This window comes from Chiloscyllium plagiosum, unplaced genomic scaffold, assembly GCF_037043375.1.
Source record: "Chiloscyllium plagiosum isolate Xiang-an unplaced genomic scaffold, Cpla_swu_hap1 HiC_scaffold_4, whole genome shotgun sequence".
Classification (NCBI taxonomy): Eukaryota; Metazoa; Chordata; class Chondrichthyes; order Orectolobiformes; family Hemiscylliidae; genus Chiloscyllium; species Chiloscyllium plagiosum.
In genome coordinates this window covers 35587156-35606148 of record NW_028270142.1, presented here as the reverse complement: position 1 = coordinate 35606148, position 18993 = coordinate 35587156, and the positions used below count along the sequence as shown (strand labels likewise).

Below are 18993 nucleotides of genomic sequence, written 5' to 3'. Positions count from 1 at the left end.
TCCTTTTCAGGATTCGTTATCAGAAGTCGAAGAAAAATATAAGAAAGCTATGGTCTCCAATGCACAACTTGACAATGAAAAATCTAACCTTATCTACCAAGTGGATACACTAAAAGATGTTATTGAGGAAATGGAAGAACAGATGGCTGAGCTACTTAGGGAGAATGAAGAAAAATCCAAGGTAATCGGTTATGATCAACTACAGCAGTGCCTGGAAGTTGCAGTTTGTTTGTTTTACAATAAAGTGAAGATTTTCATTCATCGTGTTAATCAAAAAAAAACCTTCAGTGTAACAATTATAATTTTTAAAAATCATTCAATTAACCTGTATTGCAGCACAAGTTGCATCTCGATTGTCTTTATTCATGGAGACATGTAACTGATGGATTGTCGATTAAATTAATTCTGATTATGTTTGTGAAATAAAATTAAATCCTGGATTATGTACATGGTTAAATAATTCAGTTTGAAATCTGAGATTACCTAAGATGTTTCTTTTAGCAAATAGTTACTGAGAAGTTTTTACTCAAATGGAAACTCATCTTCTGAACATTATATCTGGTTAAGGGTAGTGACTGAGGAGCAGAGTTTGTGCGGTTTTTTTTGGCATGTCCATTCCTGATAGTTTTTCCAGCTAACCTAGGAGTAGATAGGAGTAAAATTAAATTTTTCTAGTACCTCGTCCCATCTTTCAGGAGTGTTTTCTTTGTTTTGTTCTTTCGTTCGTTCTTTCTTAGTTCAGTCACTGTTATGTTAGTCAATGCAGCATCCAGTTCTACGTAGCAAAGTCCTATGTGATCTATTTGTGGTAGCAGCGCACAGAACTCCAAAGTCTCCTTCAGTTTATGCCTTGGGAAATTGTATTCCTGTTTTGATTTTAAGGAGCAGGTAGACAAGAACTTTACCTTAACAATTACAGTCATTACTAAATAAAGCACAAGCTGAGGCACTTCTGGGACATCACAAGTTGCATGCTGCCAATGATACTAGCTCTAGTCTTTATTTTATGTCAATCAACTAATCTCCCAACGATGTCAATAATTCTCCTTCCATTCTCTGGGCTTCAGTTTTTGCAGCTCCTTTTGGATGGGAATATTTTCTGGCTCAAGTCACTATCTTTGTTATACTTGAGTGAATAGTCCTGCTATTGACTATTTAAAGTTGAAGAAATTTCATTGCCTATTCCAGTCATCTTCCACTTTTCACAAAAGTTCATAAGATGATCAGGAAATCAAATTGATAAGAACATCTCTGAATACTATATAAGAACATAAGAAATTGGAGGCTATTCGGCCACGCTAACTGTAGAGATTATTACCTGCCTAGGTTTGTTTTCCAGTCGCTTTTGAGTTGGCTGACTTCAGCTAAGTAGTGACAGGAATGTTGGAATTAGCTTCACATTAAACACCATGCAACAATCCACTAATCTTTTCCTCTTAGCACATGGAATTAGTACATGGTGTTTTTGTTAAGTGTGTACAAGAAAATGTTTGATTCAGTATGTGGATGTACCTGCTAGAGAAGGTGCAAAACTTGACTTACTCTTGGGAAATAACACAAGGCAGGTGGCTGAGGTGTCAGTGGGGGAGCACTTTGGGGCCAACAACCATAATTCCATTAGATTTGAAACAGTGATGGAAAAGGATAGACCAGATCTAAAAGTTGAAGTTCTAAATTGGAGAAAGGCTAATTTTGATGGTATTAGGCAAGAACCTTTGAAAGCTGATTGGGGGCAGATGTTCGCAGGTAAAGGGACAGCTGGAAAATGGGAAGCTTTCAGGAATGAGATAACGAGAATCCAGAGAAAGTATATTCCTGTTAGGGTGAAAGGAAAGGCTGGTAGGTATAGGGAATGCTGGATGACTAAAGAAATTGAGGGTTTGGTTAAGAAAAAGAAGGAAGCATATGTAAGGTATAAACAGGATAGATCAAGTGAATCCTTAGAGTATAAAGGAAGTAGGAATATACTTAAGAGAGAAATCAGGAGAGCAGAAAGGGGACATGAGATAGCTTTGGCAAATAGAATTAAGGAGAATCCAAAGGGTATTAACAAATATATTAAGGACAAAAGGGTAACTCGGGAGAGAATAGGGCCCCTCTAAGATCGGCAGATTTGTGTAGAGCCGCAGGAGATGGGGCAGATAGTAAATGACTATTTTGCATCAGTATTTTCTGTGGGAAAGGATATGGAAGATATAGACTGTAGGGAAACAGATGGTGACACCTTGCAAAATGTCCATATTACAGAGGAGGAAGTACTAGATGTCTTGAAATGCATAAAAACGCAGGCGACTGTGTGGAGTTGGCACATTCTCCCCGTGTTTGCGTGGATTTCCTCCGGGTGCTCCGGTTTCCTCCCACAGTCCAAAGATGTGCAGGCCAGGTGAATTGGCAACGCTAAATTGTCCGTAGAGTTAGGTGAAGGGGTAAATGTAGGGGTATGGGTGGGTTGCGCTTCGGTGGATCGGTGTGGACTTGTTGGGCCGAAGGGCCAGTTTCCACACTAAGTAATCTGATCTAAAAAAAGTGGATAAATCCCCAGGACCTGATCAGGTGTACCCTAGAACTCTGTGGAAAGCTAGAGAAGTGATTGCTGGGCCTCTTACTGAGATATTTGTAACATCGATAGTCACAAATAAGGTGCTGGAAGACTGGAGGTTGGCTAATGTGGTGCCACTGTTTAAGAAGGGTAGTAAGGACAAGCCAGGGAACTATAGACCGGTGAGCCTGACGTTGGTGGTGGGCAAGTTGTTGGAGGGAATCCTGAGGGACAGGATGTACATGTATTTGGAAACGCAAGGATTAATTAGGGATAGTCAACATGGCTTTGTGTGTGGGAAATCATGTCTCACAAACTTGATTGAGTTATTTGAAGAAGTAACAAAGAGGGCAGAGTGGTGAATGTGATCTAAATGGACTTCAGTAAGGATTTCGACAAGGTTCCCCATGGGAGACTGGTTAGCAAGGTTAGATCTCGCGGAATACAGGGAGGACTAGCCATTTGAATACAGAACTGGCTCAAAGGTAGAAGACAGAGGGTGGTGGTGGAACGTTGTTTTTCAGACTGGAGGCTTGTGACCAGTGAAGTGCCACATGGATCGATGCTGGGATCTCTACATTTTGTTATTTACATAAATGATTTGGATGTGAGCATAAGAGGTACAGTTAGTAAGTTTACAGATGACACCAAAATTGGAGGGGTAGGGGACAGTGAAGGTGGTTACCTCAGACCACAACAGGATCTTGACCAGATGGGCCAATGGGCTGAGAAGTGGCAGATGGAGTTTAATTTAGATAAATGCGATGTGCTGCATTTTGGGAAAGCAAATCTTAGCAGGACTTAGACACTTAATGGTAAGATCCTCGGGGGTGTTGCTGAACAAAGAGACCTTGGAGTGCAGGTTCATAGCTCCTTGAAAGTGGAGTCGCAGGAAGATCGGATAGTGAAGAAGGCGTTTGGTATTCTTTCCTTTACTGGTCAGAGTATTGAGTACAGGAGTTGGGAAGTCCTGTTGCGTCTGTGCAGGACATTGGTTAGGCCACTGTTGGAATATTGCATGCAATTCTGGTCTCCTTCCTATCGGAAAGATGTTGTGGAACTTGAAACGGTTCAGAAAAGATTTACAAGGATGTTACCAGGGTTTGGAGGATTTGAGCTATAGAGAAAGGCTGAATAGGCTGGGACTGTCTTCCCTGGAGTGTCAGAGGCTGAGGGGTGACCTTTATAGAGGTTTACAAAATTATGAGAGGCATGGATAGGATAAATAGACAAAGTCTTTTCCCTGGGGTCGGGGAGTCCAGAACTAGAGGGCATAGGTTTAGGGTGAGAGGGGAAAGATATAAAAGAGACATAAAGGGTAACGTTTTCATGCAGAGGGTGATACAATTGCAACATTTAAGAGGCATTTGGAGGGATATGGGCCGGGTGCTGGCAGGTGGGACTAGATTGGGTTGGGATATCTGGTTGGCATGGATGGGTTGGACCAAAGGGTCTGTTTCCATGCTGTACATCTCTACGACTCTGTGACTCAGTTGACTATTATTAAATTATGGATAAATGGCATCAGCTTGGACCCCAAACCCCAGTTCACATTTGTTATACAACACTTAATACATTAGGTGCAGCTGAATCTCCTCCACATGAGCAAAAATTCAACATTTTCAGGGAAGGAGAAAAGGATAAAATTATATTACTCTGAGCAGTGACCATAATCAGGACTGCCAGTCAATGTTAGTCAAAGTAATACTTTGTATGAGTATAGTTTTTTGGCTATATATAACTCAAGTCCCAGGGTTGAAAGAACATGACCTTATCCCACAGTAGTATTTATCATGTCATGATCTAATCATTAATATGTTCGGGGAAAAAAATGCGTTTTTTGTAGGGGGGCGAAAAGAGCATGATGGACATTCTTAAATTGTGACTAAGTTTTAAAAAAATTTTTTTTAGGAACTGGAACGACAGAAGCATACGTGTAGTGTACAACAGCACAAAATAGAAGAACTTAAAGAGGGTATTCAGCAAAGAGATGAACTTATTGAGGTAGGTGGAGGGTGAAGGCCTGTATTCTTGTTTTCATGTTATTTTATGTCTGCTTAAATTAATTGAAATAAATTTCCATCATTAGCCCATGATTCTTGACTTCTCTAAGTTAGATGGTAACTGTCCTGTGAATATCTTAAGTTTTGAATTTCCATAGCCAGTGAGCTGAATACTTTGAGAATCTGTGTATTTCAAAAGAAGAGAATTCGATCACTATCCCGAGATTGCTATCATGAAGTTTTTGCAATAGCATAGCAGAAACCTGATTAAATACGGCCGATGCTAACTTCTGAGTAGTGTATTCACTACCTTATGTACTCAAGTAATTGTCGAACTCATGTATTTTTGGCCTAATAACTTGGAATTTTCCATATATCTCATCTAAAAATTGACTGTATTTCTTCACAAATAATAGATCATTGTTTATGAGTCAGTGTGCTGGCCGTCACATCCCACTCCAGCTTTTAAGTCTGCCGGTCGTTCTGCTCCGCTCCTGGTCTTCCAGTTCGCTGGCTGTTGTGTTCTTCTCCAGGTTTTCAGAATTACCATAATTCGTTTTATTGGTTTAGAGATCAGTTGGGCTTCTGCTAACAGTATGAATTTTGATGGAAATGAATTTCAGTCCCTCAAAAGTAGTATCCATGTAATAGTCAACCCCATAAATTTAACCTTAAAAAGTAGTCAAAAAAGTTCAAATATTTCTTGAGTATATTCGATATATAATCTGAACCAACAAGTAAGGTGGACAATTCTTATGAAATGCTATTAAGCAAACTCATTGAACAGAAAAGGTAAAAATGCTTATATGTTCAACAATAAATGTAGGAATCCCTAGCTGTAGGATGTCCTGAATCTTTCTTGTACTTTCCACTGCTGTCATCTTTAGCAATCAAGGGCATTATGTATCTCAGATCGACTTAGATACACCAGAGACAAAATACTCTAATAATTGAAACAAGTTGAGTAAGTTTATGCATTCCAGATCTTGAGCTGCATTAACTGCATTTTAAATGGGTTTAAAAAGGCCATCATAAATTATCCATACACTATTAAAGTCTGTAATCTATAATTGCATCCTAGTTCAGCAGCCAGTAAACAAAAAAAGACTTCCTTCCTCAATGAACTCTTGCTACTTAATTGAGGGCTACTGTACAATGGAGTCTATGCCATTTGATCTATAACAGATTTGCATTTCTTGTTAAAATTTACTTTATTCATCTTTCTGCATCCTCTACTATATTGTACACTGTTATGGCCTAATATTTGTTTTGTTGAATCCTGTAAATTCATCCCTTTAAATACCTAATCTGTCTTTGCTCCAACCAATGCTGAATTTCCTTTCCTCGACTGTGGCTTTTTCTGTAGGAAAACAAGTGTTTGCAGCAAAGGGTGGACACCCTCACCAGGGATGTGTTTGATCTGCAGGAAACTGTCAACTGGAAAGACAAAAAAATTGGGGTAGGCGGTCATATTGAGCAGTGGCTGCATGGGGTGTTCTTTGTTGACTGATTAGTAAATGTGATGTCCCATTCTCTATTCTGTATGTCAGAGCATGATACACTATCAATTGAAGCAACAGACAAACTTGCCTTATTGCAAATACCTTTAGTGTAAGTGCTTGTTGTGATTTATCTTTTGTTTACTGTGTATGGCTTAGATTTATTGTGGTTTGTTTGCATAAGTATCTCAAAGCATGTGACACATTACAATAGCTGTGCACTATGAAGTCAGAGAAGTTAATCTTGAGAAATAGTTGAAGCTGAGATTTAGTTTTTCCAAACTTCATCCTGTTGCTCTTGCCCTCTTGTCTCATCTGCTATATTCATATCTTTGTTGCAATTTACATATATTTTCTTTCTCTGCACTGTTCTTTATCCCACTTGCTGCCCCGTATTCAGGCTCTAGAGAGGCAGAAAGACTACTTTGACTGCATTAGGAATGAGCGTGATGAACTAAGAGATGAGTTGGCTGATCTGAGGGAAAAAACAAAGGTAGGAAATGTGTATGGTTTAGGCTAAACAGTGTGTAGATTGATTTATTTGGGCTTTTAGTTGAACTCTGCAGTAATAAAAAGTGTGGTAACTGAGAATTGAATAATGAAGCATCAAAAGTAGAGTAAAAGTATCCCTGTGAAACAATGAAATAGAAAATTAGCATTTCTTTTAGTTTTAAAAACTTTCATTAACCTTTTGCTTGTCTCATTGATTAATGTTTACTTTTTCTTTAACAGACTCGTCTTGACATTTTCATTTAGTGCAGTTTTGTTGAGTCAGCTTGCCTATCATTCTCCTGGTGTTCTCCATCTGCTTATTTTTGTTGTTCGTGTTTGGTGAAACAGGATCTAACTGCTATGTAGCTGAGCTGTCTTTGTTGTCACTATTTGATTACCTCAGTTTTTCAAGATCTGGGATTTCAGCACTATTTAGCTAAACTTGTGTGATAACTAATCTGTACTTTGTAAGTGAGTGCAACACATCCTCTAATATTAATAAAACCTAAGTCTCAATAAACAGAGCCGTTTCAACTTTACAGATCATGTGTAGTGACAGTACTGAGAAGCTGGTATCACAGTAAAAGATGGGTTCTTCAATCAAGCTGTTTGTGCTTACGTCCACATTGCAAGCGGTATATATACTTGTTACTATATTTGTGGCACCTTGGATGTAATGAAATGCTCCAAGGTGCTCTGTCGGAGCATTATATAACTAATTATAGTATCAGGAAATGTAAAGAGGTATTAATCAGATTTCTAAAAACTGAGGGATAGAAATTGAGGACTGTTTTAAAGATGGACAGTGAGGTAATGGGGGCTTTTTCAGTGCAGTGAGGGTGTTCCAGAACTTGGGGTCAAGGCACAGCCACAAATAATGAGAGAAAAAATTAAATAAAAATTGGGATTGAATAAGAGACCTGAATTAGGTGGACATAGAAATATTGGAGAAAGTGACATGTGCAGGTGTTGGAGAGCAGAGTTGAAAAGTGTGGTGCTGGAAAACCACAATAGGTCAGTCAGCGTCCAAGGAGCATGAGAATCGACCTTTCAGTCTTAAGCCTTCCCACAGGGATTTTGGAGGGTTGAAGGAGGTAGGAAGGGACAAGACTATATTGGAATTTGAAAACAAGGATAACAATTTTTTTAAACTCCAGGCATTATTGACCAATGTTATCTTCACCTCGGAAATTGGACATTGATTGCCATTTGGATATCGACTCAAATATCTAAATCTTACAAATATTTTGGATCTACTCAGTTTGACGTACAACACTCTCAATTTAGTGTCTGTTTTACAGATGTTCTTGCCCAAATCTAAGAATTACAGAATGGTTACAGTACATGGAGACCATTAAGCCTGCCCTGTGCTTCCCCACATTCTCCTTATTGCCCTCTGTGTTCTTCCCTTCAGATAAGCAAATTCCCTTTTGAATGTCTCCATTAAATCTACTTCCACTACATACAGTGCATTACATACCCCCCTCAGTCTTCACTGCATGAAGAGGTATTGTCCTCACATCACCATTGCTTGATCATATACTTCATATTTTTTCAGATGTGATATTTGTCAGCTTCATGAGTTAATGAGTTTGCCCAGTGATACAAGTTTTGCAGAATCTAGATCCATGATTGCATCTGAATTGGAGAGATAAATGAATTGTTTAAAATAGAGATTGTAACTATTAAAGATAAAAACAGCATGAAGGTGGAGCAAATACCACAAAATGGACAGTGTTTCGTCATGTTCATCCTTAAGATTCCTTGTGAACTACTGATGTATGCTGAGAATCAGCAAAGCAAAGAAGAAAATCAAGCAGATGGAAAACTTAAGAATCAGAAAATTAAATATCTATGAAATATGCTATGACAGCCAAGAGAAAAATGAACGACCTCAGCTGTTAGTGGATCATGGGGGGAAAAAAGCAATGGCTCCAAATAAAAAACGTTAAGATTATGGCACTGGTTTTAAAACTGAGTCATAAGCTAACATGAGAATTGGAGAAACAGTGATGACATCAGTTTCTCTAAGTGTAACTGACCGTTATCTTGACACAAATGTTGTAAATTGTTGTGATAAACTTCTACAAGAGGAACGACATGAGTAAAATTGGTCAACAGCTGATCTTCTTTACATCAATTAACAACATAATGAATGAACCAACTTCAAATATCTGACTTTGTTTAAAAGGTTTTTCATGTATCTGAAAGTAAATGTTTATTATACCCCACATAATGGTGTCTCATGCTCTTTTTTCACTTGAAATCTTTTTATTTCTGATATAGAACAATTAGCTTAAGGAGTCTATTTAGATTTGAATCTGTTTAACATCTATTTTTGTTGTTTGGATTCCTTTATATCAAGTCTTTCTGAAGATGGATTTTTTTGTGTGCCAAACAGGTTATATGTATATGGCAAACTAAAGTGGTTGAGCACAACACAAGACTGAGGAGCAGGGCTAGGTCATTTTGGCTTCTTAAGCCTGCCACTTGATCTGTTTGGGGACTCAATTCCACTTTCATATCTGTCTTCATAACTATTGACTTTTATTTATTGAAAATCTATCTAACTCAGCCTTGAATATATTCAATGGCTGAATCCTTCTTTTCTTTCTGTGGAGAGGATTCTACACACTTAACCGTCCTCTGAGAATAGAATTTCTGATTATCTCAATCTTTGAATGAGATGTTCCTAATTTTTCCATTATTTGTCTTAATTATAGACTTTCCCATCCAGCATCCTGTCAAGTCCCCTCAGAATCTTCTATGTTTCACCTCTTTTTCCTAAACTCCAATGGGTGTAAGTGAAGCCTGTTTGCCTTTCTTCCTAAAATAACTGTTTCATCCCAAAAATCAGACAAGTGAACCATCTCTGGGTTTAATTCAGTGATATCCTTTCTTAAATAAGGAAGTTAAAACTACATGCACAACACCCAGATGTGGTCTAATTTAAGAGCCTTTACCTATCCAGCCTACACTTAGCTACTTTTATATTCTATTCCCTTTACAGCTAATGCTAACACTCCATTTGTTTTGCAAATCATTGGTTATACTTGTCTACCAATACTTTGGTTCATATAGCAGGACCCCCAGATTTCTCTCTGCTGGTGAGTTCTACAGTCTATTCTCATCAAAGTAACATACTGTGTTTCTGTTCTTTCTGCCAGAGTTGACAACCATATACTTCTGACATTACACCACATGAACCATTTTTTTGCCAACTTTTATCTATCTACATGTATCCCTTTGCGGACATCTTGTGTTCTCTTGGCAATTTGATTTCCTCCTTTGTGCCATCAGTAAATTTAGCATCCAAATCATGGATAAAGATTATTAATAGTTGAGACTTCATCACAGATTCCTCTGGCATTGCCATTAATAACAGCTTGCCAACATGAAAATTAATCATTAATCTGCTTCCTGTTAGCTAACCATGCCCTCACACCCCACTCCTTCACCACCATGAGCCCTTATTTTGTGTTGTAATCTTTACTCCACTTTGATAGATGGTTCCAAATCTATAGATTTCCCTTAATTGTATTTCTCTTCATATGCCTAAACATAGGAAACAACAAAGTTTTGAAAGGCAAGTTGACTGTTTGTAGATTAGGAAACACTGTTAAGAGTTAACGATTGTAGATTGTCGATAACTAACATTTGAACAATTGGTACATGGTTTGCAAAAGTACCAATTTGAGGTACAAAAACCCAACAGGAAAAGTGATCCAGCCATGACTAACAACATCATATTAGTTCAAAGGAAGAGGAGTGTAATAAACCAAAAACCAACTAAGCGGCCTGAGAACTTGAAGCATTTTAAAATTCAGTTTAAAAAAAAAATCACCAAGAAGCTAATTTTTAAAAATTGAAAAAGTATATGAAAGTAAATTAGTGAAAAACATAAATGAACTATGAAAGCTTCTATCATACATAACAAAAAGATTGTCAAAGGCAGTGTGAGCCCATTGCAGGCAGAGACTGGAGAATTCATAATGGAGTGAGGGAGCAACAGAGAAATTAGACAAATACTTAGTGTCTGTCTTCTCAGAGGAAGATCCATGAACCTCCAAGGATACTGAGAACAAATGTCAGTGAGGAATTGAAGAAATTAATATTAGTCAGCCAAAATTGTACCAGTTTCCCAGTATTAATTCCCCACTCTCGTCCTCCAAGGAATAGCGTTACTAAAATACTTGTACAAGTTCTGTTTTTTTTATATATTTCAAGCTAGCTTTCTCTCAAGCTCTTAATTTTTTTTTCCACTCATTTTTTTGGCCATTTTAAAGAAATAGCAAGACTTCACCTTCTCTTGGAAAACAAGGAAGGGCAAGTGACTGAAGTATTAGTAGGGGAACACTGGGACTCGTTAACATAATACTAATAGTTTTTAAAAAGTTATGGAAAAGGATAAGTCTTTCGTAAAAGTTAAAGTTCTTAATTGGAAGCCATGATGTGGAGGAGCTGGTATTGAACTGGGATGGACAAAGTTAAAAATTTCACGACACCAGGTTATAGTCCAAATAAACCTGTTCGCCTATAACCTGGTGTTGTGATTTTTAATATCTTAATTGGAGTAAGGCAAATTCTAAGGGTATGAAACAACTTTCAAAAGTTGATTGGAGTAGACTCTTCGCAGGTGAAGGTACAGCAGACAAGTGGGAGGTCTTCAAAAGTGTGAGATTGAGAGTTCAGACACATTATGACCTTGTTACAGTGAAAGGTAGGGCTGGTAAGGTCAGGGAGCAATGAATGCGTAAAAATGTTGAGGTTCTAGTCAAGAATAAAAAAGAATCTTAGATATGCACATTGTAAGCTTGCAGGTGACACAAAAACTGAATGTCTTGAAGAATATAAAGAGAGTGGGAGCATTCTTAAGGAAATCAGTAAAGCAAAGAGGGGATATGAGCAATAGAGCAATTAGGGAAAGAGTAGGACCCCTTAAAGATCAACGAGGTCATCTTTGTATTCAACCTCAGGAGATATTAATTGAATACTTGGCGTTAGTTTTTACTGTTGAGAAAGAAATGGAGGCTAGAAATAAATACTGATGCTTTGAACGAGGTTCACATTACAGAAGAGGTCTTAAAAAATTGAAGGTAGATAAATCTCCAGGATCTGATATATCATATCCCAAGATTTTGTGGGAAATTAGGGAGGAAATTGCTTGACCCTAGCAGAAATATTTGTATCGTCTATAAACATGGCTGGAGACTGGCTACTATCGTGTCATTGTTTCAGAAAGGCTGTAAGGAGAAGCCAGGGAACTATAGACCTGTGAGTCTGGCATTGGTGGTGGGTAAGTTGTTGAAGGTGATTCTGAAAGGTAGGATTTACATGCATTTGGAGAGGCGAGGATTGATTAGGGATAATCGGCATGGTTTTGTGCGAGGGAAATAATGTGTGTCAAACTTGAATGAGTTTTTTTCATGAAGTAACCAAAAGATTGAGGGCAGATCTGTAGACATTGTTTACTTGGACTTAAGTAAAGCCTTTGACAAGGGTCCACATGGTAAACTAACTAATAAAGTTAGTTTGCATGGAATTTAGCGTGAGCTTGCTAATTGGGCGCAAATTTACTTTACAGTAGGAGACGGAGGGTGGTGGTGGAAGGTTGTTTTTCAGACTGGAGGCCTGTGACCAGCGGTCTTCCACAGGAATCGGTACTTGGTCCACTTCTGTTTGTCACCTATGTAAATGATTTGGATGAGAATGTAGCAGGCATAGTGAGTAAGCTTGCATGTGACACAAAAATTGATGGTATCGTGGCAGATGGAGTTTAATTTAGATAAATGTGAGGTATTGCATTTTAGTAATACAAACAAGAACAGGACTTATACAATTAATGGTAGGGCCCAAGATAGTGTTGTAGATCAGAAAGACGTAGTGGTTCAGATACATAATTCTTTGAAATTTGTGTCACAGGTAGGCAAGGTGATTAAGTAGGCATTTCGCATGCTTGCCTTCATTGCTCAGACCTTCTGAGTATAGGAATTGGGGATGCTGTGTTGAGCTTGTATGTTGGTAAGCCCTCTTCTGGGTACTTCCTGTTATAGGAAGGATATATTAAATTGGAGAGGGTTCAGAAAAGATTTACCAGGATGTTGCCAGGAATAGAGGATTTGAGGTCTGAACATCACAGGAAAGGCTTGGACTTCTTTGGAGCATAGGAGGTTGAAGGGTGACCTTACAAAGGTATATGAAATCATGAGCGGAACGTTTTTAAGGGGAGAAAGGTTTAAAAAGGAAATGATGGGCAACTTTTTTTACAGTGTTCATGTTTGGAATGAACTGCCAGAGAAAGTGGTGGATGCAGGTACAGTTACAATGTTTAATACATTTGGATAAGTTCACGAATAGAATATGGGATATGGATATGGCCCAAGTGCAGGCAAGTGGAACTAGCTTAATCTGGGAATATGGTTGGTGTGGATTGGTTGGACTGAAGGCTGTGTTTCCATAATATGTGACTGTGCTCATTACTAATTTGTAATACCTGACCAATCTTCTAACCTGCCACAAACCTTCACAGTATAGTATGTTTTTTTCTTTGAATTTGATAATATCTTTACTTTGGTTAACTAGGGATGGTGCATCTATCAACTAAGGCTGTCCTTTCTAGAATTTGCTTTACTGAGAATTATGGAACATATCCTCAAATGTCTGCAGCTGCTTCTCAAACTTTCAATTATTTACCTAGTTTACTTCAGTCAGCACTCTCTTCAGACCCTTAGATTTGAATTTTTTCAAGTTTCAGATGCTAGTTTTTGACTTTCAGCACTTGTCCTCTAACAGAATGTGAAATTTCAGTTACATTATGATCATCCTTGCCTGGATGTACCTTTTCTGAGAGATCATTAAAAAATCTTGTCTCATTGCATATTATCAGGTCTAAAATATCTTGCTTCGTGGTTGGCCCTGAAACTTTCAGCTTTAAGAAATTGTCCCAAGAACACTCTGAACTCATCTTCCAGGCTACTATTTCTGTTCTAATTTATCCAATCCATATGAAGACTAAATTTGCTGAAGATTGCTGTAGTACCTTTATGGCAGACCACCATTATGTCATCATGTATACTCTGTTCTACTGTGTAGCTACTGTTAAGAGACATAGAAATTACTTTTACAAGTCATTTTGGTTTGCAATTTCTCATCTCTACACAAACTGGTTCTACATCTTAATCTTCTGAACTCGTGTCGTTTATCGCTGTTGTCCTTAATTAACAGTGCCACCACTTAACTATTTAGTTCCAGCCCTGAAATTGCTAATAGCCTTGAATATTTAGGATGGTTTAATTTCACTTGTTAATCAGCTTAATTCATGCCTTGAAATTTCTATTTTTCTGCTTAGTTATGTTTGCCAACCAGAAAACAAGGAAAGCTCCATTTTTACCATTGACGTCCTTGAGCAATATTGTAACTGGTCACATTTCATTTTGTTAATATCAATTAGTTAAATGAAGATACCAAGCCTGGCTTTCCTAACTAACTATTTTAATTTTGCAAGTGACCCAATGATTGTTTAAATCTGAGAGTTGAATTTTTTTTCTAAGGTGTCTTTTTTTAAGTTATTTGATAAATTCATAGCTTTAAAAGACAAGAAAAAGGTGAAGCTGCTTCTGCTAAGTTCACTTGGTAACTTTCATTATCTCATTTTTTTCGTTAAAAATAATTGTTGCATTCTGCTTGTGATGTAAAGCATATTCCACAGCTCAAGTTAACAGATTGAAATAAAGCAGTATGGTTAGCAGTTTTGTGGACCATAGAAAATTGAAGATACTTGCATGATAGAACTTGACATTTTCAATCTTTTTTTTATCTTTCAGAAACATGGTCTGGTTATAATCCCAGAAGGCACACCTAATGGTGATGTGAATCATGAACCAATTGTTGGTGCTATAACAGTTGTGTCTCAAGAGGCTGCTCACGTGCTTGAAAGTGCAGGAGACGGACCACTAGGTATTGCTTGTTCAACTATACCGCCCCAAGTCGAACAATAGAGCTTAACTGTTAAAAATCTTATCTTGGCTGCTATCTACTTGTAAAATATTTAATCCAGCTGGGTAGCTTAGTTATCTCATTCAAGTCAGAATAGCAAGTTTTGTCATACTGGCAACACCAAAACACACTCACATAGTTCATTCAGCGACTCCAAACTATGTTGGAACATGCAATTTTTAAATGCATTTTGTATTCCAGAGCTGTGTGATGACTTGGAGGCTCTAACCCTTTCCAGCACATGGCTGACCAGAGATTTCTCTCACTTTTAGCACCTGTTGGATAAGTTTATAAAAAAGGTCGATAACAAAACTATTTGGCCACAAAGAACGCATCATTTTTGACCATCAAGTCATGAGATGGATCTTGAACTTGGAACTCCAAGCCGATGGTGGATCATTTTCCCATGGCATCATAAAAACAACCTGTTTTGTACATGTAAACTAACTAATTGACCTCCATCATACTGGATGTGCCCTATGAGTGTTTGAGTGGATTCATTTGTTGCTTTGGACTTGCTCTACTCTGCCTTTTACACAGCTTTTTTTTTTCTGATTCAAATGCCAGTTTTATCAGGCTTAGCTTCTTCAAGGCAGTACTACGATTTTTAGGCATGTCTAGTCCTGGTCCTGACATGCTCTTTTATAATTCTCTTTGAACCAAGTTTTATGGTAATGGTAGATTGAGGGATATACCAGGCCATGAGATTACAGAAGTACAGTTCTTCTGCAAATGGTCACTATAACCTTACGAATGTCCAGTTTTAAACGCTAGGTTTGTTATGAATCTACCCCACTTATCATGACAGTGCCGCAGAGTGATTTGAAGTATTTAATGTCAAATTACTGTGCAGTAGTCATTCCTGCCAATAAATTTAGTGCTCAGATGCATCCTTAGCCTGGAACTGAAAGGTCCCTCACCTGAAATGTTAGGTTATTTTTCTTCTCTACAGATGCTGCCTGACCTACTGAGTATTTCCAGCATTTTTGTTTTTTTTAAATTTCTGATTTTCAACATTTTCCTTTTTGAAGGACGTTCAAGTTATCCAACTTGCTCAAATAATGAGTTAACATGATTATTTTTGACCTTTAAGCTTGCAATTTTTTTTACGTGTTTTCTTATGTTGTAGATGTGCGGCTAATGAAACTGGCTGATGAAAAGGAAGAATTGCTTGCACAGGTAATTAACTTAATCACTTGCAGGTTGGGAAGGAAAGCAAAATAATCCAAAAATCATGCAGTATCATAAAGGAAAACTTGTTCTCTGCTCTTTGACTTGCATATTTAGGCTGAACTTAGCATTGCCATTCTGAAGTTAGGCAATGCTAGTAGGAAATTTTATTTTGTGCCTTGATATGCTATGTATGACTAGTATTGTTTGGTCACATTTATACCTCCACTGGAAAGAGTTGGATTCCCAACATATTTGTAACTTTGAGAACAAGAAACACAATCATGCATTTGCAGCAAAACCTATCAGTTTTTTTGGACCATCCCAAAATATTTCACATGCAGTGAATTGCACAGTGCATAAGTTGTTCTATGTTGATGCTTTCATCAAAATATCACTCCAGTGATATCATGAATAAATACATCATTTGAAAAACGTCTCCACTGAAGGGAATAAAACACTAAGATACTAGACTGGAGCTATCTCAACATTTTAAGAAGTTTTGATACTTAAGCAGAAACAGCCCACTTGATTGTTCATCCACCACCTTTAGCATCCACTGTGACTGCAGTGTGCAGTATCCAATGCATGGAATATAGCAACTTGCCAAGGCTTTTTTGAGAGAACTGAAGGGCAGGAGGTGCATGGGAATACCATTATCTGCCAAGTTTTCTTCCAGTCTCTCATTCTTCTGACAGATGTATGTCATAATTCTTTGTTGTTTCAAGATTCTGAAACTCGCTACCATATAGTTACAGTGAGTACCTACAGCATTTGCAGAAGAATGCACCAGCATTTCCAAGACATCAAGAGGCAGGTATTAAGAGGTGTTCTTTTGCTCTGAACCAAGCCTCAAAACTACTCTTATGGTTTTCTGCAGAAGTATCTTCTTTAAAATATTTTAGTTGTAAAGAACAAAACAGACACTTTTTTTATTACATGTGTCTGTTCCTTGAACAGCTTTGATCATTTAACCTAACTTATCTTTAAATGTAACCTGGCTGATTTGCTTCATCATTTCAGTTGTGATGCAATCTTGACTGTTCTATTTCTGATTAGGGAGTGTTTAAAGTATGTGTAAATGTTTTGTTTGGCATAAATGATCTGAACAGTACAAATTCTTTAAGTCATATTCATGTTAGCTTGTCAAATTTCATGTCAACTTTGAAAATGTAATGGTAGATTCTGCTAATGATGGTGTGGATGATTTCTTTCTCCCAGGTTGCACAATGTGAAATGGTGTAATGTCTTAAATACCAGCTTAGAGTGTACGGTCACTCTCATTAGTATCTCATTTGTCAACTTTTCACTTAAAAGTTTTTCTGGGGATATGAGGAAGGGTCAATGACATATGTCATTGCTTTCCCAAAGCAAAAGGAAACTAACCTGTCCTGCTTGACAATTGGCAGATTACTCTCTGCCAGTATTAATGGTTATACCCAATTGACTTGTTTTCCATTCTAAAATGTTATTTCGGCATATTCTACTGTTCCAAACTTCTTTTTTGTACTGCTTCGATCATATTGGCGAATCATTCAATTCTTCTTCCCAGGATGTCAGTCACTTATTCAAAATCTCCTCTTTGTTTTACTATAATACAGCAAACTTACTATAGGACTTGGTAGTAGTGGAGAAATAAACAGACTGGCCTCTGCATTGGGCTATGGATAGAAACACAAGAGGAGCAAAGTGAAGTGTTAGAAACCTAAGATCAGTCTTGAACCACAGATGAAGTAGTATTCTCAGCTAATTATAGCAAGCCATTAATGATTTTCAACATTTCTTCATTCTAAAACCACAGCATCTTGACTGAAGTTGGTGCTATGGCAGTGATGTGGTCAATGTGAAATTTATTTGCCAGAAGAGTTTTCCAGTATTTAAGTTTTCTTCACAAACAATATATGTGTTTACATTCCTCAACGGGAGGTATTTAGTTATGTGACCTACTTAGACCATTCTAAATGTATATTTTGACTACTTCAACTTTTTGAATCATATTAACCTTTGGCTACTTGTTTTTGGTAGATCAGAAAGCTGAAACTGCAGTTGGAAGAGGAAAAACAAAAGAACTCTAGGATTGAAAATGTGCTCACCGATTCTGATCGACTAGAAAATGGCACAGATCTACAAATTCTAGAAATGCAGAGTGAGTTCATGGGATCAAATGCTGTCACATCTGTTATTTGATAAATAAAGAGTTTAAGTATCGGGCTTCTCTAACCCATCGACATGTGAAAATTCTGATGTTTGCTAGGGTATAGTTCCAGCTACCATTGCAGATTCTGGTTCTTCGCCCAAGTTGTTGACCTGGTTAGTGCCAGCAAGCTATATGTATGCCAAGGGGTCCTTCCTCAATCAACTGTGTTTGCAGGGATGAATGGAATTTAATGCAAGAGCACATTGTAAGAAACAAGAGCAGCAGAAGACCATAAAGCCTGTCGAGTCTGATCTGTATTCAGTGCAATCAGGCTGATCTTTGTATCCAACTCTACTTTCTCACACACTCCCACTTGTCTTGATTCCCTGAAAGGGAAAGAATGTATCTCTTTCAGCTTAAATATATTCAAATCATACTGCATCCATAACCCTCTGGGATGGAGAGCAGTGAAGGTTCGCATAGAGTCTGCAGCAACACTGAAGAGCATCCCACCTGGGCCCAGGCCTCCACCCTATCCCCAAATCTCTCACTTTCAGTGGCCAATCCACATAGCCTGCACATCTTTGGAATGTGGGAGGAAACTGGTGCACCCAGTGGAAAACCAAGCAGGCATGGGGAGAACATGCAAACTCCACACAGACAGTCACCCAAAGCTAGAATTGAACCAGCATCCCTGGCCATGTGAGGCAACTGTGCTAACCACTGTGCCACCCTAAAGTTATTTAATAATAAAGTGTTTTAAAAACAGTTTGAGTGATTCCATTATGGAAAGGTTCTGGGCATGTAATTGGGGGCATGTATTTTTAATAGATTACTGTTTCTTGCACAAGATACTTTTATAGTCAGCTTAAGTTATTAATAGGCACTTTGAGCATGACTTTTAGTCTTTGCTGATGACTTGTTTCCCCTCTGTCAATTTCAGTTTGCAGTATTGTTTTCTTTAATCTTGTCAAGCAGTTCCATATGCTATTGAGTTGCTTAGTGTAATATCACCTCATTGTTTACTTTTAGGAGATGTAAATAGGCAGTTGAGTGAATACAAGTTTAAACTCTCTAAGGCAGAACAGGACATTGCCACTGTTGAACAAAATGTGAGTATCTGCCATACCATAGAGTATTTGCATCTCAAAATTGCTA

At 37.8% G+C, this 18993-nt stretch overlaps 1 protein-coding gene across 21 annotated transcripts in view; it reads left to right on the top strand.

The window, feature by feature from the left end:
• The window catches only part of lrrfip2 (leucine rich repeat (in FLII) interacting protein 2), a 170121-nt gene that overhangs the window by 129798 nt on the left and 21330 nt on the right, over positions 1-18993 (top strand). For 15 of the 21 annotated variants that reach the window (XR_015756931.1, XM_087986153.1, XM_087986142.1 and 12 more), the window contains 8 exons: positions 11-181; positions 4451-4543; positions 5909-6001; positions 6442-6534; positions 14357-14489; positions 15658-15707; positions 17724-17844; positions 18868-18947. Coding sequence is in view for 20 of the 21 variants with exons in the window: in XM_087986153.1 (XP_087842279.1) it covers positions 11-181; positions 4451-4543; positions 5909-6001; positions 6442-6534; positions 14357-14489; positions 15658-15707; positions 17724-17844; positions 18868-18947 (834 nt within the window). In the remaining variant the exon portion in view is untranslated. The remainder of the gene's footprint in view (positions 1-10; positions 182-4450; positions 4544-5908; positions 6002-6441; positions 6535-14356; positions 14490-15657; positions 15708-17723; positions 17845-18867; positions 18948-18993) is intronic. The other 6 variants (XM_087986154.1, XM_087986151.1, XM_087986158.1 and 3 more) reach the window with 2 other exon arrangements.